The following is a 23,734-nucleotide window of genomic DNA, read 5'->3' on the forward strand; positions in this document are numbered from 1 at the left end:
GTAACTGGGAAGCCGGGGGCCCGGGGCTGCACACATAGATAGCGATATTCGCTATCTATGTGTGCAGAGAGGGAAAGTGGGGCCCAGGACTGCCAGAGCAGTCCGGGCCCCCCAGGGCCGCCGGGCCCGTGACAACTGTCACGGTTGTCACCCCCTGATGGCGGCCCTGTGTTTGTGTGTCTGTGTTACTGTATCTGTGAGTGTCAGTGTGTATGTGTGTCTGTGTGTATCTGTATCTGTGAGTGTCAGTGTGTATCTGTGAGTGTATCTGTGAGTGTCAGTGTCAGTGTCATTGTGTATGTGTGTGTAACTGTGAGTGTCAGTGTATTTCTGTATCTGTGAGTGTCAGTGTGTCAGTGTGTGTATCTGTGAGTGTCAGTGTGTATCTGTGAGTGTCTGTGTGTATCTGTATCTGTGAGTGTCAGTGTGTATGTGTGTGTGTCTGTGTGTATCTGTATCTGTGAGTGTCAGTGTGTGTGTGTGTGTGTCTGTGAGTGTCAGTGTGTATGTGTGTGTGTGTCTGTGAGTGTCTGTGTGTATCGGTATCTGTGAGTGTCAGTGTGTATCTGTATCTGTGAGTGTCAGTGTGTGTGTGTGTGTCTGTGAGTGTCAGTGTGTATGTGTGTGTGTGTCTGTGAGTGTCTGTGTGTATCGGTATCTGTGAGTGTCAGTGTGTATCTGTATCTGTGAGTGTCAGTGTGTCAGTGTGTGTATCTGTGAGTGTCAGTGTGTATCTGTGAGTGTCAGTGTGTATCTGTGAGTGTCTGTGTGTATCTGTATCTGTGAGTGTCAGTGTGTATGTGTGTGTGTCTATGTGTATCTGTATCTGTGAGTGTCAGTGTGTGTGTGTCTGTGAGTGTCAGTGTGTATGTGTGTGTATCTGTGAGTGTCTGTATCTGTGAGTGTCAGTGTGTATGTGTGTATCTGTATCTGTGAGTGTCAGTGTGTATGTGTGTGTGTCTGTGTGTATCTGTATCTGTGAGTGTCAGTGTGTATGTGTGTGTCTGTGTGTATCTGTATATGTGAGTGTCAGTGTGTATCTGTGAGTGTATCTGTGAGTGTCAGTGTGTATGTGTGTGTATCTGTGAGTGTCAGTGTGTTTCTGTATCTGTGAGTGTCAGTGTGTCAGTGTGTGTATCTGTGAGTGTCTGTGTGTATCTGTATCTGTGAGTGTCAGTGTGTATGTGTGTGTGTGTCTGTGTGTATCTGTATATGTGAGTGTCAGTGTGTATCTGTGAGTGTATCTGTGAGTGTCAGTGTGTATGTGTGTGTATCTGTGAGTGTCAGTGTGTTTCTGTATCTGTGAGTGTCAGTGTGTCAGTGTGTGTATCTGTGAGTGTCAGTGTGTATCTGTGAGTGTCTGTGTGTATCTGTATCTGTGAGTGTCAGTGTGTATCTGTGAGTGTCTGTGTGTATCTGTATCTGTATCTGTGAGTGTCAGTGTGTATCTGAGTGTATCTGTGAGTGTCAGTGTGTATGTGTGTGTATCTGTGAGTGTCAGTGTGTTTCTGTAACTGTGGGTGTCAATGTGTCAGTGTGTGTATGTGTGAGTGTCAGTGTGTATGTGAGTGTCAGTGTGTATGTGTGAGTGTCAGTGTGTATCTGTATCTGCGAGTGTCAGTGTGTATGTGTGTGTATCTGTGAGTGTCAGTGTGTATCTGTGAGTGCCAGTGTGTATCTGTGAGTGTCAGTGTGTATGTGTGTGTATCTGTGAGTGTCAGTGTGTATCTTTGAGTGTCAGTGTGTATGTGTGTGTATCTGTGAGTCTCAGTGTGCATCATTGAGTGTCGATGTGCATCTGTGAGTTTCAGTGTGCATCTGTGAGTTTCAGTGTGCATCTGTGAGTTTCAGTGTGTATCTGTGAGTATGTTTGTGTGTTAGTGTGTATCTGTGTATACCACTGCACTCAGGTTCCGCTTTTCACTCTGGCCCACAGCCTCAGAGGTGTTCTGCATTAGAAAGACACTGCTAATCCGTCCAACAATACAAGGTAATAGAATATACAGGCAACACTCCGGGTACTGAAGGTGTATTTATTGAAGGGTAGAACACCACATAAAAGTGCAACTTTTCAGCCCTAGACGGACTTAAACATGATTAAGGCCCCCTAGGGCCGAAATGTTGCACGTTTGCACTTTTAAGGTGTTCTATACTCCAATAAATATATCTTCAGTACCTGGAGTTTTGTCTGTATATTCTATTGCCTTGTACCTGTGTGTGTGTGTGTGTATGTGAAGGTATGTGTGTCATTTTGTGTATTTTTAGGGATGTGTGTGTATGTGTAGGTATGTGTGTGGGTATGTGTATCTGTGTATGTAGTTATCTGTGTGTGAATGTGTAGGTATAGGTTTGTATCTGTGGGTGTGCCAGTGTATGTGTGTGAAGATATATGTTTTTCTCTGTGTGTATGTGCCAGTGTGTTATTGTGTTTTCATATCACTGTGTGTGGCCGCACATGTGTACAGCCTCCTATCCCCTAAACAAGAGTCCCCTATTCCTCTGCTGCAGCCCTTTTCACCACGCTCTAGCCCACCACCAGTGCCCCTCCCGAGATTTGGTTCTGGATCCGCCACTGCTTGGCTGTGTGTGTGTGTGTGTGTGTATGGACTCAGCAGTCTGTGTGTGTGTGTGTGTATGGACTTAGCAGTCTGTGTGTGTGTGTATGGACTTAGCAGTCTGTGTGTGTGTGTGTATGGACTTAACAGTCTGTGTGTGTGTATGGACTCAGCAGTCTGTGTGTGTGTATGGACTCAGCAGTCTGTGTGTGTGTGTATGGACTCAGCAGTCTGTGTGTGTGTGTATGGACTCAGCAGTCGGTGTGTGTGTGTGTGTGTGTGTGTGTATGGACTCAGCAGTGTGTGTGTATGCAGTGTGTGTGTATGTATGGACTCAGCAGTCTGCATGTGTGTATGGACTCAGCAGTCTGTGTGTCTGTGTGTGTGTGTGTGTGTATGGTCAGCAGTCTGTCTCTCTGTGTGTGTAAGGACTCAGCAGTCTGTGTGTGTGTGTGTGTATGGACTGTATCAAGGGAAATGTGTTTGTTTTTTAATAATCCTTGGTGGAAAATAATGAATTCTCCACCAGGGATTATAAAAAAAAAAATTGTGTCGGGGCGGGGTCAAACTGCAGTGAGGGCGGGGTTAAATGTGCCCCCCTACTTTTGTCCCTGGCCCACCATGTGCCCCCCCTAAAAATGAATCCTAGAGACGCCACTGTCCTCCGGTCTGTCTCGGTATTTGATCGCGCTGACAGGCTGTGAGAGCAAGCACATGTGCTGCAGGGACTTCTGATCTGCCTCCCTGTGCTACCGTGGTCAGTGTGAAGTGCAGAGAGACGGATCAGTGCTGCTGATCTTCTCCCTGTCTTAAAAAAATAAAGTAAAAATTAAATCCCACCCCCTTTCCCCTGCTTTAATAAAATTAACCGCTTCCTTGCCAATTGATCACTGACTATAGTGATCAATTGGGACTACATTTTACTGTGATCTGATTTTTTCTTTTTAACCCCTGAGGGTTAAGTTTTATTTTTTTTAACCCTCAGGGGTTAAATTTGTTTATTAATTAATTTAACTATTTTAAAATGATATATTTAGCTAGCTAGGGTGTGTGGAAGTTAGTGGGGAATTGTGGAATTTGGTGTTAGGCTAGCTAGGGGTTAACATTAAAAAAGTTTTTTTTTAAGTTTTTTAAAAGTTTTTAATAACGTTTAAAAAAGTAAACCTCCCCCCCTTACCCAGTCCTAATAAAAATGAACCCCTTCCCTGCCATTTGATCACTGCCTACAGTGATCACAATACAGATCACAGTATTATAATGTGATCTGATTTTTTTTAACCCCTGAGGGTTAACTTAGTTTTTTTAAACCCCCCAGAGGTTCAATTTATTTAACTAATTAATTTCAATATTTAAAATTATATATTTTGCTAGCTGGGGTGGGTGGGAGCTATGGGAAATTGGGGAATTTACTGTTAGTGCTGCCTACTGCTAGTTAAGGGATGATGGTAAAAAAAAAGTTTATAAAAAATTTAAAAGTGTTAAAAAAGTTTCAAGAAAGTTTTAAAAAGTAAAAAAAAATAATAAGTAAACAAAAAATTATAAAAACAAGTTTTAAAAAGTAAAAAAAATTTTAATAAGTAAAAAAAAATACATTAAAAAAATGCTCATTACTACTACACCTGGAACAAACTAGCGAAAACATGATCACACGCTTTGGTTCAAAATGTGCCTTTTGAATTATTCCGGGGTGTTTTCTTTAATAAATAGTATGTGTTTGTGGGGAAGTTTGAATAACCAACGAGCTAAATTAATCCAAAATGAAACATGAACTTGTCTCTTAAAAGGCATTGTAGCTTCACAGAAAAGTGCCAAAGGCATACAATGGGGGTATCGTTGTACTCAGCAGATGTAGCTGAACACAATTCTGTACAGGAATAGCAAACACCAGTTTTATGAAATGCACAATTCAAAAACCTTGTTATATGTGTATATGCCAAAATAGAGAAAAAAACTAAATTTTACTCCAATATATAGCAGATTGGCGATGAAATGGCTACGTAAAAAGTGTCAAAATAACCTTTAGTAAAGAGTCTGTGATGTCTACTTTAAATAAATATATACTTTTGTGTAGCAATTTTGTTTTCTGTGATGACTACCAAACCTACAAGACAAACATACCAACTTCTAAAATTGCTTCACTTCGAAATTGTATTTTAGTCCTTGTATTTTGTGACCTGTAACTTTCGAAATATGCTGAAATCCTATATATATTATGTGCTCTATAAATCAAGACACATAAATGAAATTATTTTGAATTACTTTTACTAAGCATTTTTTGGCATTTGTTTTATAATTAATGAGAATTCATGTATGTATATGTCAAATCAAATGAAAGCCTGTTTTACCCTCTAAAAAAACAGTATAAAATATGTGTGCTGGTGCAATAAATGACAAAGATACAAATTGCGTTTGAACACAAACAGCAAAAAATGCAAAAATGTCTTGTGTCCATGAAGGAAAGTCCAGTTTTTGAAGCTGCGTCCTTAAGGGGTTAAAAAAAAAAGTGTTTACATGCTTTTTTGCTTTTTTTGCAAGTCATAGGGCTATAAGTACAAGTAGGAGATTGCTGTTTTAAGATACCGTATATATTCTTAAAATGTATCAATAGTGACATTGTAATACTGTTATCTGTCATAAATCTCTGATTCACAAATCACCTGTACATATTTTTTTTAAAGTAGACAACCCAATTCAATATGGGGTATGTCCAGTCTTTTTTAGTAGCCACTTAGTCACAAACACCTGCCAAAGTTAGCATTAATATTTGTCTGTGTGTTAAAATGCAAAAAACCTATTATGAACGCTAACTTTCTGTTTGTGTTAGTGGCTACTAAAAAAGACTGAACGTACCCCATTTGCAATACATTGGGTTGTCTTCTTTTGCAAATGGCATGCCATCATGGGGGTAATTCTCATTCCTGGTTTACCATACGCTGGCAACATAACCAACCTGGAAAATGTGAATGTTAAAATCCTTTTTTTAACCTTTTTTTTTTTTACTAGTAGAGGGACTGCCTGTCAGTTCAGGCCGTCCCCCTGCATAGTGGCGTACACAAAATCAATGGGGCCCCAGTGCAAAACTGATCAGTGGCCCCCCCCCAATCCCTCTCCCTGACAGACACACACACACACACATAGAGACAAACACACACACACACACATACAGACAGATCCATACAGACACATACACACATAAGACACACATACATACAAACAAACAGACAGGCACACATACATACAGACAGACACAAACAGAGACATACATACAGACCGACACACACACAGACACAAACAGACACACACACATACAAAGACACATACATACAAACAGACAGGCACACATACATACAGACACACACACACACACACACAAGACACACATACATACAAAGACACATACATACATACAAACAGACAGGCACACATACAGACACACACACACACACACACACACACACAAAACACACATACAAAGACACATACATACAAACAGACAGGCACACATACAGACAGACACATACATACACACATATACAAACAAACACACACACAATGTTTAAGTCACCCTCCTGTTTCCTACCTTTTAGGTGCAGGAAGGTGGCTTTCCCTGGGGTCCAGTGGTGGCTCAGGTGGAGCTCAGTGGTGCTCAGTGGTGCTCAGGTTCCCACTCTGACTCCCTCTGCTTCCTCCCGCACGGGCTCTGTGTGTTAGCTGGGAGGAGTGACATGCAGTCACTTGCTCCCAGCGTGTGATGGCATCACAGGTGGCCCGGTCGCGCTGTTAAAGCGCCCAGCGCTGACCGGACCCCCCTGACAATCCATATCCATCAGGTGGCCCTGACAGCATGGGCCACCCGATGAACACCTTGGACGGCGGCCCTGGCGGTTTCCCGCGGGGGCCGCAAAAGATGGAGGCGGGTGGGCCGGTCGCAGGGGTCTGCAGGGCGGCACGGGCCCGGTCGCAGCTGCGACCCCTGCGTATGTACACCAGTGCCCCTGCGGCCAGATTCACGGACGCCTATTGCGGCTCTGTTGGAGCAATCACAGGGCCGTGGGAGCCTTATTCGCCAAGGGGGGACTGTCTGGGCTGACTGGGAGCAATGCTCATCCCCGGTGGGGGGGAACGGCAGTGATCGGGTAAGTAAATATTTCCGTTATGATGGTTTAGCACCGTCAACGGTCCTAAAGGGGATGTTTCAGATGACGGTCCTGAAGCGTCATTTGAAATATCGGTCCTCAAGGTGTTAAACTTTATAAAGGGGTTAAGCCTTATAAAGTTTATAAAAACAACAGTTTTAGTAAATTATAGCAGGTAAAAAGGAAAATATATAACTATTAAGAAAATGGCAAAACTGGCAACAATGATTTGGTTCTTAAAGGACCACTATAGTGCCAGGAAAACATACTCGTTTTCCTGGCACTATAGTGCCCTGAGGGTGCCCTCACCCTCAGAGTTCCCCTCCCGCTGGGCTCTAGGGTGAGGAAGGGGTTAAATTGACCTTTTTCTCCAGCGCCGGGCAGGGGACTCTCCTCCTCCTCTCCTCCTCCTCCTCTCCTCCTCCTCGGCTGAATGCGCATGCGCGGCACGAGCCGCGCGCGCATTCAGCCAGTCCATAGTAAAGCATTATCAATTCTTTCCTATGGACGCTGGCATCTTCTCACTGTGAAAATCACAGTGAGAAGCGCGGAAGCGCCTCTAGCGGCTTTCAATGAGACAGCTACTAGAGGCTAGATTAACCCTATTATAAACATAGCAGTTTCTCTGAAACTGCTATGTTGATAGAAAAAAGGGTTAATCCTAGCTGGACCTGGCACCCAGACCACTTCATTAAGCTGAAGTGGTCTGGGTGCCTATAGTGGTCCTTTAACCCCTTAAGGACACTTGACATGTCTGACATGTCATGATTTTCTTTTATTCCAGAAGTTTGGTCCTTAAGGGGTTAAGTTAGGTTTTTTGATAGAATCTTTCCATCTTTGGACCTATTTACATAGTCATCCTTATTTATTTGAGTTTTTAGAATGCACAGCTTAATGCACAGCAGTAACAATTAGAAAGTGGTACATTATATTATGCATTAACTCATAGTTGAGTATTGTGCTTCAAGGGATATTTCTATAATGGTATTAATGCACAAGCATGTTATATAAAGAGATTTTAAGTGTCTCCTCATTCTTGACTGATTTTGATTGTAATTCCTTTAATTTATGAATTTTGTTTCCTGTGAGGTAGTAACGGGACACCCAGTCTAGTGATGATTGATGGGCGAAGAAGCATCTACAGCAATGGAAGTTTTATTATCCGAACAGTGAAAGCGGAGGATTCTGGGTATTATAGCTGTATTGCCACCAACAGCTGGGGATCAGATGAAATAGTATTAAATCTGCAAGTCCAAGGTAAGACATTGTTAAAGAACTTGACTGTTTTGAATAATTTAACCCCTTAACACTGTGACTAACTCAATGAGCTAGACATATGTCTGCTCAGGGAGTGTGCCATGTTAGCCTGCACACCATAATGCAGGCTAAAATGTCCTCCCTGTGCCCTGTTTTGGTCTCCGTGAGTAATTTAGCTTGAGCTTGTGTTCCCTTATAAAGTTCTTGAAAACAATATCTACATATAGACCTTATCACTAAAGCAGATATGTGTATTTTGTATTTTGAATTTATTTATTTTTAAACTAGGAAATAATCCCTATCTTCCGTCCAGATAGACAGTCAGGACTCTCCGTGGAAGCTGTTACCCCAAATATTAAATATTATATCCCTCAATAGTATGCTTTTGCAAGAAACCATCCAATTGCTGTTTAAATATCTGTACAGACTCTGATAAAACCAACTCTTCAGACAGAGAATTCCACATCCTTATTGTTATTACTGTAAATAAAATCCTTTCCTTTGCCTTAGAATAAATCTCCTTTCTTCCATTCTAAATGAGCTATCTTGTGTCCTATGTATAGTCCTATGTATAAATAGATATCCAGACAATGGTTTGTATTGGTCCTGAATATTTTTATATAATGCTATCATATCCCCTCTGATGCATAACGTATCGTAATTTAATGTATTGTGTGAATTCTCATGATTTTTGAATTTTGGATTATTATTGTAATGCGTTTCATCTCCACTAATTTTAAAACATTTTTAGTGGGTTGTAAAAACAATACAAGCAGTGCTGTCTCCTGACATCAGTTAACATATAGTAAAAAGGAAACCTCCATCTTTGCCCGACTGGGAAAACGTAATCACCTAGCTAATTTATTCCGACCCTTTGGTTGGATCCAGTTTGACCGATAGGTCTGGAAAGAGTGAAAAGAGTTGGGAATACAGTGAATTAGCATAAAGGGCATCAGATGTTTCCATGTGTAAACGTTACTTCAAATGTATTTAATGTTAGAAATATATATGATTTGAATCTGCCAATAGTCCTTATTGTAAATAAATATGTAAAACCCTATAATTAAAAAAAGATGCTAATTTGTCATTTGTAAAACGGTATGCTTCACAAACTCCCCAGAATGTTCTTTTAGTGACTTGAAATATTAATGTACATGGCAATTATTCCGGGTTTGAAAAAAAGATTTTATGTGCATCCAGTGGATAGATTTGGTTGGTTAGGCAAGAGGAGGATTTTTTCATGAGTTCTAGTAAATTGAGAATCAAATTCTAAAATAGTTTCCAGTTTGGGTTTTTTTGCCCTTAATATTGCCTTCCAGTTATCAATTTATCATAATTCACACCATTATGAAGAGACCCTAGGAGAGTACATTATAGACAGTGGTGATCAGGAAGTATAGATAATGGCATATAGCAACCTGGCATTGTCTAATAAACTATAATCACCATAACCTACGATTGAGTTCTACTTCACAAAAAGTCATGGTGGAAAGGGTCACCACTTACATGTGATCTTTGGACACTAATAATAAATAACAGAACATAACTACAAAAATCAACCTGGCAGCATTCTCTTCTGCTTGTAATAATGTTTTTACAGTTTTTCATAAAAAAATTACTTTATAGAACATACTAAATACATTCCCTTTGATAACAAACACAACAGGTGGTGATACAGCTGCGTAGAGCTTGGGTCTTCTGCTGAGATCTGTATGTCCCAAATGAACCGTCCCAGGCAAAGTTCTTTGTTGAATATAAAGTTCATATTGAAGATTATTTTGATCTTATTTAATAAATAATTAGATTTTCATCCTGTCCGATCTTTTTTTATTAATTTTTATTTTGCCAAACCTTTCATCTTGTCCGTGTTTTATTGGTTCATGATAACATTATATTCAATATACATGATTAGAATTGTCTAATGTGATGTTAAAATATATAATCTTTCTACATGTATATATTTACTATTTAATTCCTAATCTAGTACCTCCTGACCAGCCTAGACTAACCGTGTCCAAGACCACTTCCTCATCCATAACCTTGTCCTGGATCCCGGGAGACAACGGAGGAAGTTCTATCAGAGGTAACGTTTGTTGACCTAAACACATTTAGTAACCTTTAGCACACTAAATAGAAAATGTATTCTAGCGTGCTTAGTCCTAAGGAGCCACAGTTCAGATCCACATCTTTTATGCAATTGTTCATTTATTTAGGGATTTGCATGGTCTTCAGCTAATTTTTTTCGAATGCCATGCAGTACCCAGTGTGGGTTTGTGAATTGTAGCTGTAGAAAGTGCTGTCCCTGCTTCACGTACTTCTCAGTCTGTGCCTCTCTTCTTCTCTCTGTAACCTGCACATCCAGGATGTGATTTGTTTTATAAGCTAGAGCACCTGTGGAATTATCCAGAAAGTTTCCTGATATGTAAGACTGTTCCTGCTCAATGCTATAAAATAAAGGGAGTCCATCACTTAAATAAACATGTTATATATCATTAAAGCTTTTCAATTATTGTGGCAGTTAAATGTATATCAATCTATCTTTGTTTATTTCTTTATTTCTGTCTGCCCATCTTTGTTATGTAACTGTGTGTACATATATGAGGTATATATATATATATATATATATATATATATATATATATTTTTTTTTTTATTATTATTTTTTTAGTAACCAGCTTCTGATGACACTATGGAGGTTATGTTTGAAGATAGTATTGGTTGCTATGGTGATTAGTCCGTTTTGAAAAGATATGGGGATATTTATTAAAGTGTTCTGAAAAAATTCACAGTTAAACTCAGATATAGCTGAATAGACTCTCAGTGAGAACATTTGATTGATGCTGTGCGGTGATTTGCTGCGCATGCACAGTAGCCTCCTAATGCTTCCATGTGAGGAAGCTTTGTATTGACTGAGATTGTGAACATTGACGCTGATTTATCTACAGAAGTCACCATTAAAGTCTTTGGGAATTGTTGTCGATAAAACATCTGATGAGTTTTTCTAACAGATTGTGATCGTTTGAAAAGCTGATCCAAACACATTAAGTCAAGTCCTTTCTTTACCTATGGTTTGGGTTCTCAGAGGGAGCCACTCTGGATTCTCTCTCTTTCTTTAAAGAATTCGGTATGTTCAAATGATGTTTGGAAGCTGTTTTGATGCTCTAGCAGATGGATCAGTAAAAGTCAGTCTCATCATAAAATAAAGCTGGATTTGAGTGAAAAATTTTAACGTTAGCACAAAATATAAAATATGGGTCATGTCTGCTCTTTTCATCTGACCTTGTATGACAGCATTACTTTATGATTACAGCATGTGCACCTGTGACTTTGCAAGGAATAAGAAAAAGCTGCAAATTGGAGATGAAGTGTGCATATGAAGCAAAAAAAACAAAAACCTGGTTAAATAAATCAATAATTTTCTTCCAAGTTTATCATTGTATTTAGAAGAGCATTGTATGAACTATAAACGGGTTACTCCAAGCACCATGACCACTTCAGTGATTTGAAGTGGTCATGATTTCTGGAGACTGTAAATGCAGCATTTCGCTAAATTTCCATCTTCGTCATCGTCACTGGAGTGTCATCGGCAAGCTTAAAACTAGAGTTCCGGCATGACTAATGTCAATTTGTGGATATTCCTATGGACGAAATTGCCATCATTGACTGAGAGTGGTCAGCTGACACTTTTAGCCAATGAATGTCCAGCAGGATCGACATCATAGCTATCCTTAAAGGAAACCAGGTGCCCCGCAGGACCAGGTAAGACAGTTTTCCACATTATCAGGACACAGGGCCAGGTCCTCCTCACATCATAACCACTACTGACTGCAATAACCCTATAATAACAATCCCTCACAGAATGTGTCTTCTGACATCGATATTTACTGATATTTAAAACAGCTGCTCTGCTATGTAAATCAAAACAAGTCTACAAAGTTATATACCTACTGGTTTATCTGACAGATATCTGACAACGTTGCACCGTCACTGTATACCATACAATAAATTTGTTGTCGGTGTAAAATATCTGGCGGTTATTTGGGGTATTGAGTCCTTCGGGTTCAGTCAAGATGAGAGATTTGAATATGAGAACGATCACTTGGTGTGTGCTAGCTCTGGCTCCAGAAAACAAAGTTAGGTGAGTATTCTTTTTTTGTGTAAAAGGAATGGATGTGATGGTCCCAAGGTGCACAGGTGTTAAACATAAATGCATAAAGCATGTTGATGTTTGATCTATGACAGGAAAGGGGATATTTAGCTGTCATAAATAATTAGAGTGAATGAATTAGACATAACCATTTTTCTGTTTGTTGTTCCCAAGATAATTTTGTTTATTTTTAGAGTGATGCTATGCCATATTTTTTCTGTTCTATATGGATATATTTTCAACAGTTACAGCTAACATGAAAGGGAATCGGCTTCTAAAACAAGGGGGGGAAAAATAACAGATTTTTTTTTAACCTTGATATGCTGTCTGGACATGAAAGTTAGCTTTGTTTTCGTGGTCATGATCGAAGACTCAACGAAAAAGAAAAAAAAAATTGTGTGACTGGAATCATACAAATCAGAGATATCTTTTGATCCTATGTCTTCATATGAAAATGTCAGGATGTGTTAACCTGATTCTGTCATCTTATGTTTCTAAATATAAGGGACGAGGGGAAACGAAAAATGTGTTATTCTTTCAACTACTTTTGCAATTTGTTGAAGGCATCACATTGATTGCACAACACAAATCGAACTCTGAATTGGGTGCAGTACAGGTGGAACTGTTTGGAGTGCGGGCTGAACTCGGAACTGTGCAAGTCTAATATCTGCCTATATTAATGTTACTCATCAAACAAAATGACTCAACTGAATAAAGGAGAATATTGGACGGAGTTTGCAGTAGATATTTGTTTAGTGTTAACTCCCATTGATAATATATTTGGCATTTTTCGAAATCACTTTATATAAAGGGACACTATAGGCACCCAAACATCTCATTGAAGTTGTCTGGGTGAACCTTAACCCTGCTATGTTAAACAATAGCAGCTTTGCATGAGGACATCCAGTGTCTTCAAATGTCCCGGAAGAATACATTAATTCAATGCGTCCAAAGCGTGCGCGGCGCTCACCGCATGTGCTCATTAGGTTTCCTCTTCAGCCCTCAGAGACAGAGCCAGTGCTGATGGCGCTGGAACAAGGTAAGTAGTAAAAGGATATCTAACCCTTTCATTGTGGTGGGGGCACTGTAGTGTTAGGAACAGCTTTGTATTCCTAACACTAAAGTATTCTTTTAATTTGATCAAAAGTGTTCTATTAATTTTATCCATTTTTGAAGATGTCATTATAAGTACACTGTTTTACTAGTTTGTTTTTTACTAGTTTTATTCCTCAGTAGGTTCTTTCTGTGTCCAATATTTGTTTATTATTTGTTGTTTTATTAATTTCCCATGTATTCAGACTAGAATGCGTTTATACAATTGGTATGGTGTAGGGAATTTGTAATAGCTGTGTATCAACAAAATATTCATGACCTTTTTCATCATCGAGAAGATTAAAACAAACCAGATCCAAAGTCAAGTGAACAAAAAAAAGCAGTGTTTAAGTCGTACACAGAGAAACAAGATCACATAGGTCAGGCTTGAAACCAGACACTATGGAACAAAGGCATTGATTTAATATTTTTGGATAAGCTTTGCAAATGATTTCATATTTTGGAAAATATTTTAATATTTCAATATTTTTTTTTAAAAAATATTTTTTTTTGTATATCTTAATATTTTGAAAACAGAAAATGTAAAAGCTTTTTTTTTTAATGAAATAATTAGAAATAGCCTATCCAAAAATATTAAATTGAAGCCAAAGTTAGAAACACAAAATATTACTCTACTGTTCCTCTACCGCTATGGTATAAAATGTAACCGTTAAAGTAAGATAAGAGAAGTGGACAGGGTACCTAACTCAATGATGTGAATACTTGGGATACAAATTGGGAGACTGGACCTGGATAACTGAACAACAACAAGTAAAGCAGAGATAAGATTGATGACAATGGTCCTCCATCTTTTTAAGGTCTTTATATCTCCTTCCTTGTATTTACTGCACTCAGTGTATTACAGGTGTACCTAATGTACTCTCTGTATCGCCTTTATTCTAATGTGCATATCTGATATACTGACAGTAATGTCTGCGGTGTGATGCCATTCTGGTAGTATTTTTATTTTTTTTATTCTTTATTTTTGACAGTGCAGTAGTGATTATACAGTTTGGTAGTGGTATATACAGAGATATGAATACCAATCAAAGGCTGCCTCTTTTTACAGAGGAGTGTGTATAACAAAAGTGCTCAAAAAAGTCAGAAAGTGATTCACAGGCAGCTCAATACACTAGTGTGGAAATATCCTCTATTCCACTGAATAAATTTAGTAGATATTGGTGCGGTGTAAGTGACAAGGACCTACACCTATAAGTGGAGCGCTCAAACACAGATAAATCTTACCAAAACGTAGTCTCATTCAATGGTAAAATATGGGGTACATGTCAAAGTAAAATACAGAAAATACTATATAGTGTAGATGGTACTGAAAAATGGCTTCACAGGGATAATAATGATATCGTGCTGAATATTACACTCACATTTCAAGGAGCCTGTATATAGAAAACACTGGCTCCGTATAAAGGCTTGTGTGCTGTTATGGTAGCACCACCCTCCTACTTCGGCTTGAAGAATTTCTCAGGAACACGAAAAAAGGGAAGAAAGCAGACCAATGTGTAGACTTATGGTGATAAATGACACAGGTATGTGTTCAATAAATGGGGTGCTCACCTGGTCCTGAGCCTACGAATCCCGGCTCTAGGTGTGTAGGTTTTGTGCCAATTTGAATGGGGATGGCACTTCCCCTGTGAGGATTCCTTGGAGGCTCCAAAAAGGACTTGGATGAGGTTTTGAATGAAAAATGGTGAATTTATTGTTTTAAAATAAACATAAAAACAAAGATGATAAAAGTCCTCAAATAAAAGTCCTTTAAAAATGGCCAATACGCGTTTCACTCTCAAATAGAGCTTCTTCAGTCAGCTGTAATGTTAGTCCTCTGAATCCTACAGAGATATATCTATAATAAAACTTCATAGATTGCATATTAAGTCAAAGCATACTACACTGTTTTTTTTTTTTTTTTTTTTTAAAGTAAAGTAAACATATAAATAAACAGATTATATTTAAGTCCTGGCCTGCATGTCTTAACATTTCCAGTCACTGTCAAGTATGTTAGGTGGCTGGATGGGAGGGTTTGCAACACAGATGCTTAGTGCAGTGGCTAGGCTTGTGTAGCTGTATAAGTTAGGCATACGATTTTAAAACAAAATAGGTAATAAAATAACAGGTTGAGATTAGAGTTTGACTGGTGTTATCCCAAGGGTACGTGAGTGGTACATAAGTGATGTCGAGTCAGTAAGTCGATTGCGTCCCAGTCGGGAATTACCTTCCTCCCAATACCGATAGTAAGCCTCGAGCCTTGCATCTCTGGGTTATCGGGGACAGGAGGGTGGGTTCACATAGTACACTTGCCCGTATATGTGTTTTCGTAGTGGTAAGCCTGTCAGAGGGATTAACCCCTTCACATAGAATAGCCTAGTAGGGCTGAGTATTAAAAATAGCATAGAAAAAAGTTATAAACTGTCCTGGGAACAGAGAAAAATTGAAACCAGAACTGAAGCTCATAAATCAGTGTTCTTCGGTGGTGGAGATGGAGAGAGCCTGGTGGTTCACCAGGTGGAAGGAAGGTGGCTTGTCGGAGCGTAGCCCTCAGGTCACTCTCGCTCGTGCTGGGCGCAGTGCCGTGCGGGGGGTGAATTCTTCAATGACAGAGGGGTCTTGGTGTGCCAGTTCTGAGTCGGCCACACTCTGCGGCCCCTTGAAGCCCATCTTGTGTAGGTGGGCTTCCAATTCCGCATAGCTCCGTGCTCTGTAGGTGGTGCCCATGTGGGTAAATAGGTATTCCCCATCAGTACAAGATTTAGTTTGCCTGAAGGAGCTGTAGTAGCGGTTGCAGTGACCTGCGTTATTCGATGGTTTTGCGGGTAAGATCAGGGAAAAGCTTCAGAGATGAGCCCTCAAATGTAAAGGGGTCTTCCCCCAAGCAGCCGTGAGCAGAAGGGCCTTGTCAGACAGTGATTGGAATCGGATGATAAGATCAACGTAAGCAGCTGTGGGCACTGTGGGTGGCTTTGGCAGGCGGAACAGGCCATCCAACCTCACCACTTTGGCTTGTTTGGGCAGCAGCAGTGTGTTGAATAGTCTTCGGACATAATGAGGTAAGTTGGTGAGACCAATCGTGGCTAGGACTCCTCGGATTTTAAGGTTGTAGTGCCTTTTCTGGTCCTCCTTGGTATCCACTCTGTCATTGGTAGTCAGTTGTAGTTGGATTTCTGCAATTTTGTTTTCCACAAAGGTTAGCCTGTCTTGGGTGCTCGTAGTAGCCTCCAGGAGCGTGATCCTAGGCAGTGCTTTCAATGGTCATTTTGAAGAAGGCCATGTCTGCCGCTATATTCACCTTGAGCTCAGCAAGCATGTCTTTCAGCTAGGCAGCTGTGACAGGTTCGGCAGAGGTAAACCAGTGGGTCTTGCCAGTGGGTCTCATGGGTGGAACAAGTGACATCCCCTCTCCCATGTCAAAGGGGATATCTTCCAAGGAGTAAGAGGACCCTCCCAGCAAAATCTTATCCTATGCAGCTCTTTAGGATCCCCGCAGTAGTTCGCCAATATCAGCCTTGGGTTTTTTGTTCTTCCTTCCCATTCCCTCTTCCCACCACTGGTGAAGGGATGTTGGCTCTGGCAGGTGCCCTTTTCCATGGCTATTTGAGAGAGCCAGGCTCGTAGATCGGGGAAACACGTCTGCTCTGTTCCACAGTTGGCTCCGCCCTCATTCTTGTTGTATTTAATGTGCAATCGTTGACTATTTTATCAGGCAAACCAGTACATCTGCGTCATAATACACACACCTACTCAGCCAGGCATGTGATAGCATGCAAACGGTGCAATGCAGCAGAACATTACAACAATGCAATGCAGAAGAACATCTCCAAATGCACTGTGTGTTGAATCTAGAAGTGTAGCCTACAGCAGCAGAATAACAAACTATGTTCAACTTCCATTAGTTAAAACTAGGAACAAGAGAATTTAGTGAGGATTGGTGGAGCAAAACTGGACAGTAAACGATTGGATAAATTTTGCTTGCTTACAATTGTTTTTTGTAAAATACAAATGATGGTGTAAGAATGTGGTGGAAACACCATCGATCCAACCTGGCTTTTGTCAGTGGTTTAGTCTGATGGTGGTGGTGTTACGGTGTGAAGAACAAAGGCATTGTTAGAAGGTGACTGTCACGACAAAGTGAACCCAACATGCAAAATGCAACCCTAAATAGATAAAACTTATTACCAGACCTTAGAATTACTGGTGTTTAATGTGGATAGCAAGAGAATAGACAAGGAATAGCCAAAATCTAGGAAAACCAGAGATCAGGATAACGATAAGAAATAGAATCAAAGAAAAAGGCGTTCTTTATAGGGGAACGTCTGTTGTATTAAAACTATGACCGTAGTCAGGGGGCGTTGGATATTTAGAATATGCGCACATGCCTCATGTCATAAAAGGGGGCGTGATCGGAGGAGTCGGCAGCTGGAGATAAGTAAGGTAAGGTATTGTGACAGTGACATTAGAGCTAAAACCCTAGCCCTTGCTAGTACTTCAGCTTATTATATTGGCCAGCTGCTAATCGAAGAAGCACAACAGAGCTTAATTAATACAAATGTCTAGATTTCTTTAAACTCAGATGTATAAAGACAGACCTTACCCAAGTGTTTAGTCTGTGCCACTCAACACAGAGAAAAGCGATAGCTGTACTTTGTCTCTCTGTTATCAGGGAAACCCTTGTCTCTCCTGTTTGAATTTAGCCTCATACAAAGCAATGTCTGCATTGGAAAGTAGTGTAGAGGGGCAGGCTCTGTGTGAGAGCTGCAACAGCACTGAGAGAAATAGCCAGAAGGATTTATTGCAGTAGTTTTGGACAGGCAATCTGAGAATGTGGAGAGAGAAGAGATACATTTTATTTACACAAAGCCAACATAAAATGTTCTACAAGTATGTGTTTCCCAAACAGGGGTATGCAGGAGATGTGCGTCTTATAGCAAGTGTAACACCCACTGAAAACATGATTGATGTTCTCAACAGGAGACAGGAGCAATGGAAATACATCAAACTATGAGCTTTTAAAAGTATTAAGGTAAGAAACACTTAACCCCTTAAGGACACATGACATGTGTGACATGTCATGATTCCCTTTTATTCCAGAAGTTTGGTCCTTAAGGGGTTAAAGGACCACTATAGGCACCCAGACCACTTCAGCTTAATGAAGTGGTCTGGGTGCCAGGTCCCCCTAGTTTTAACCCTATGTTTATACTGCAGGGTTAATCCAGCCTCTAGAGGCGCTTCCGTGATTTACACTGAGTAAATCACACTTATTTGACGCTGGACGTCCTCACAGACCTCCAGCATCAAAAAGGATCCCCATAGGAAAGCATTGAGTAATGTTTTCCTATGGGCGGGTTTGAATGCGCGTGCGCACCTCGCATGTGAATTCGACTCCACTTGGGAGCTGACGTAGATGGAGGAGAAGTCACATGGTGCTGGATTAAGGTAAGCAGAAAAATGGTTGATTTACCATTTATTCGCCTTGGAACGGGACCCTAGTCACCGTTTAGGTGACTAGGACTCTATAGCATTAGGAATACATGTTTCTTTAATTGTATAACACGAGTCAAGTAAGATAGAATATTGCAAAACTATATCTATCATGGTAAGGTATGTCTTTTTGCTGATAATATTAAGATATGTAACAGGGTTGATGTTACAGGAGAGATAAGCCAAATGGCAAACGATTTAGGTAAACTAGAAAAATGGTCAGAGTTGTGGCAACTGACATTTAATGTGGATAAGTGCAAGATAATGCATCTTGGACGTAAAAACCCAAGGGCAGAGTACAGAATATTTGATAGAGTCCTAACTTCAACATCTGAGGAAAGGGATTTAGGGGTGATTATTTCTGATGACTTGAAGGTAGGCAGACAATGTAATAGAGCAGCAGGAAATGCTAGCAGAATGCTTGGTTGTATAAGGAGAGGTATTAGCAGTAGAGATGTCCCGAACGGTTCGCTAGCGAATAGTTCCTGGCAAACATAGCTTGTTCTCGTTCGCCACGGGTAGCGAACATATGTTCGGTTTGCCCCCTATTAGTTATCATTGAGTAAACTTTGACCCTGTACCTCACAGTCAGCAGACACATTTCAGCCAATCAGCAGCAGACCCTCCCTCCAAGCCCCTTCCACCTCCTGGAAAGCATCCATTTTAGATTCATTCGGAAGCTGCATTCTTTTTTTTTTAATCTTTTTTTTTTGTATCTTTTTTTTTTCAATTCTTTATTTTTCTTTTGGTTGTGCATAAAATAACACTGGGCTTGCACAGCGCCGACAGCTGTTGCAAGCATTTCTTTGACAGGCATTACAAACATAACATGGTATAGTGGGTACTCACAGCATTTATATCTATATTTGCTTTGTTATCTGGTGCCGCACTCTAGCAGCCCATGAGGGCGTAAGATTAACCAGCTAGTGTCCCGTACGGCATAAGACAGACAGTACAGTTTAGCTCGCTAGTTGCCTATGCGGGTGTAGGGAACAAACAGTAAGATATATCACTCTGGTAACTCATGTAAAGTTAAAGGTAAGGCACAGTGATAATGCTCTCTGGTAACTAATGTGATGTTAAAGGGACACTCCAGGCACCCAGACCACTTCTGCTCATTGGAGCGGTCTGGGTGCCAACTCCCACTACTCCTAACCCTGTAAGTGTAATTATTGCAGTTTTTTTATAAACTGCAATAATTACCTTGCAGGGTTAACTCCACCTCTAGTGGCTGTCTTCACCCCTTCAGTAACTGGGGATTGGTGGATGGGAGGGAGAGGGACCCTCCAGTGCCAGGAAAACAGACCCTCCAGTGCCAGGAAAACGCACAGTGATAATGCTCTCTGGTAACTCATGTGAAGTTAAAAGTAAAGCACAGTGATAATGCTCTCTGGTAACTCATGTGAAGTTAAAGGTGAAGCACAGTGATAATGCTCTCTGGTAACTCATGTGAAGTTAAAGGTGAAGCACAGTAATAATGCTCTCTGGTAACTCATGTGGGGTTAAAAGTAGAACACAGTGACAATGCTCTCTGGTAACTCATGTGGGGTTAAAAGTAAAGCACAGTGATAATGCTCTCTGGTAACTCATGTGAAGTTAAAGGTGAAGCACAGTGACAATGCTCTCTGGTAACTCATGTGGAGTTAAAAGTAGAGCACAGTGGGAATGCTCCCTGGTTACTCCTGTGGTGATAGGATATACACATTGTTAGTAACTCTTGTGAGTTTAGGTTATGCCCAGTGGTAGCGTACGTTAGCGGTTGATACATGGTTCCAGTAAACACATCTATAGTACATATTAGCGACTCAATTAAAATTAGTGTAGGCACTCTGGGGAGACATGAAGGCAGTTCTTGTTGAGATGTATTAAACACTTTGGTAGCACACTGTAGCGTCTCATGGAAAGTCAAAACAACATAAGCACTTTAGTGGTGTGCGTTAGCCCCTCAAGTGAGTTGTTTATATGCGCAGGGCTCGCGGGCTGCACTCATGGAGTAGTGGCTGGCTGCTCATTGGAACATTTGATCAGTTTATACGAATATAATATTATATATTATAATTATATATTATAGGAATAGTACTACTTAACACACCTTATAATAACGCAGAGAGAGGCAATGCAGAGAGAGGAGTCTGAAGAAGAGGAGTCAGAGGAGGAAGGTGGCTTTGAGGAGGTGGAAGACCAAACACAGCAGGCGTCCCAGGGGGCTTGTTGTCACCTTTCGGGGACCCTTGGTGTTGTACGTGACTGGGTGGAGGAAGAGACCTTCAATGACATCAGTGAGGACAAGGAACGGGACATGGCTAGCTTGGTATCCAACCTTGTGCAAATGGGGAGTTTTTGGTTATGCAAATGGACTGTTTGCGGTTGTTTGCGGTGCGTTAAACGGGGAGTTTGGTCTGTCATACCTGATGTTTTTTTTTTTTTTTTTTTTTAATTCTTTATTTTTTATAGTGCGCATAAAGGGTTACAAGCAAGCATGAGGTGCCCCAAAAAGCAGTCCTCAGGCATTTTCTCCGCAAAACATGCGGGGCAATTAATTATCAGGCACATTTTTATATAATTATTTACTCATGTATTCAGTTAATAAAAGTAATCTTAAACTGTGAGTATGCCTGAGTATTGTTTAAACTAGTCTTAAGCATTGGTCGCTTTAAACATTTATCGCTTTAAACATTTGTCGCTTTAAACATTTGTCGCTTCAAAATGTTTTCACTTTTAACATTTGTCGCTTTTGACATTTGTCGCTTTCAACATTTGTCGCTTTCAACATTTGTCGCCTTTAACATTGTCGCTTTAAACATTTGTCGCTTTAAACAATTGTCGCTTTTAACATTTGTCGCTTTAAACATTTGTCGCTTTAACTAGGCGAAACATCGCTAATGGTATGGTTACTTAAGTTAATATTAAAATTAAGTTATATGCTGGGCAGGGTTCAACTGTGAATATTCGTGTCAATCCTGTTTACGTACTCGCTGGGTATCACACAGTAGGCCCCTTAAAAAAAAATTAAGTTAACTTTACAAGTTAGGTACACGCTATACTACAGCTATCATAATACATTGCTTAAGTAAAGTAAATAATAAAAAGTTATAGCCTGCTATCCGTCTGTTAAAGCCCTCAAGTGCTATGTATCAATAAAGTTCTAAACAGATAAACATGTCTAAGTTCTAGGCTGTTTTCCTTACTACGCACATTTTATATAAACTCGTAAGCTGAGCTATATCTCCGTGCCGACATTTCGTACAAAATTAAGTAAGCAGTGTGTGAGTGTCGCCGTCTAGACTATGAGCAGGAAACTAGAGCACAGACTGTTCACTTACACTGCGGGAGCTTACGACTAATGAAACATGGAGAGGCGTGCGGGAACACATTTATGCTGTTGAACTTAAAACATGGTTAATGTGTGTTATATAGACCCGAGTGGGTATGCTGGTGTGTGGCTTGAAGCTCGTTGGTGTGAGTCATATGTGTACTCTTAACTATTAACAAGACCAGTGGTTGTTTGACTAGCTGGTATGTCTTCATGAGATTAATGAGTTGCAAGCTATCTGTGCTGCGGCTGAGTGGGTGCTGTACCTGCTAGTTATCCAGATACAAGGAGGCAAAACAAAGTTAAGCACATGAGGGATAAGGACAAACTGATAATAAAATAAATATAAACGTGGTAGTACACTGGTTTGTCGAGTTAATAATATAAATAAAATGCATTCCCCTCTCTAATGGCCTGGCAACGCATATATAAAACTGCTGCAATGGGACAGTGATTAAGCAAAGCAGGGCTCCGTGAAGCAACATATCAGGCATACAAAACTGTTATGCCTGCCGGGTGCCCATAGCAGTTCAGCCAATACCCATCGGGTGTTGGGTACAGTCCAGGTCTCCAATGCCGCGGGTCAAGAGCTGTGGGTGGTCTCCACCATTGCTTCCCAGACTCCTGTGAGTGCCTCGGGTGACGGGGGGATGCCGTCGGCGGCGTGTCAGCGTTCCTGCTCCCCTAGCTGTTGTGCGGATCAGTGTCTCGGAGTCGCCATTGAACGTGGAGGCAAAGTCCTTCTGGAGGCTGGTTACGGCTGAGTAGTGCCATAAGCGGGTGATGCGCCGATATGCCTTCCTTGCGACTTCTGCCGACGGCCGTGTATAGGTCCGTCGGGTGTGTTTCCTTTGTAGTAGCGTGCTGTGGGGAGGTGATCTCCGAACCTGGCGGTGCTCGGGCTGATGATGTCGGGTAAGCGATGTGCGGCTTTGAGGTCCGGACTGAGCCCTCTTTGCCCCCTGCTGTCGCACTCTGGTTGGTGGCTTGGCTGTGCGTTTTAGCGCCGGGCCATGTGCAGGTAGGTTGGCGGACATTTGGGCGGCCTGTATTGCTGTTCGGGGCTGTGTCGTTAAGGCCAGCCATCTCGTCCAGAAACGGTCGAAGGCAGCTGCTATGTTGTCCGTGTTAGTCAGCTGCAGTTGTTGAGTCTGGGCGGGTTGTAGCCCTAGGGCCTGGTCGGCATTCGCCATCTTGGCCTCCGGCTGTGAGTTGCTAGCTACCACGGAGGCTTGTTGGAACCCGTGGCCCTGTAGGGATTGGACCGGGATGACCCCCGCCGGTCCATAGGGGGGGGGATGTGGGCTCCTGGTCGCCGAGGTAGTTGGTTGTGGCGGCAGGAGAGCGGCCGTCTCTCCCGCGCTCGCCATGTGAGTAGGCCTCGGACGCCAGATCTGTGAGTGCTGCCAGTAATGGCGCTTGTGGGGCATCATTTTGTTCCGCTTTATGTCCCCGTTCTATTGCTGGCCTTCGTGGCCCGATTAGTCGCTTTTAAATCCGTGGATTTATAGGTTAGGTGTAGCTTAATGCAGGAGCTCTGGAGTCACACGTCTTCACTGCTCTGCGGCCAGGCCCCGCCCCCCATACCTGATGTTTTAAAGCACGTTATTCCAAACAATTTAGGAATGTTAGGTGATTTATGCCCTTTATGGATTAAAACTCTGCATCAACTATGTAATTTTCCATGGGAGTTTTGCCATGGATCCCCCTCCGGCATGCCACAGTCCAGGTGTTAGTCCCCTTGAAA

General features: G+C 41.2%; 1 protein-coding gene across 2 annotated transcripts in view; it reads left to right on the forward strand.

Annotated features, from left to right (window-relative positions):
* The window catches only part of DSCAM (DS cell adhesion molecule), a 563,650-nt gene that overhangs the window by 419,672 nt on the left and 120,244 nt on the right, over positions 1–23,734 (forward strand). For both annotated transcript variants that reach the window (XM_063447089.1, XM_063447097.1), the window contains exons 23-24: positions 7,785–7,948; positions 9,933–10,031. In XM_063447089.1, the coding sequence (XP_063303159.1) occupies positions 7,785–7,948; positions 9,933–10,031 (263 nt within the window). The remainder of the gene's footprint in view (positions 1–7,784; positions 7,949–9,932; positions 10,032–23,734) is intronic.

Source organism: Pelobates fuscus, chromosome 1 (genome assembly GCF_036172605.1).
Source record: "Pelobates fuscus isolate aPelFus1 chromosome 1, aPelFus1.pri, whole genome shotgun sequence".
Classification (NCBI taxonomy): Eukaryota; Metazoa; Chordata; class Amphibia; order Anura; family Pelobatidae; genus Pelobates; species Pelobates fuscus.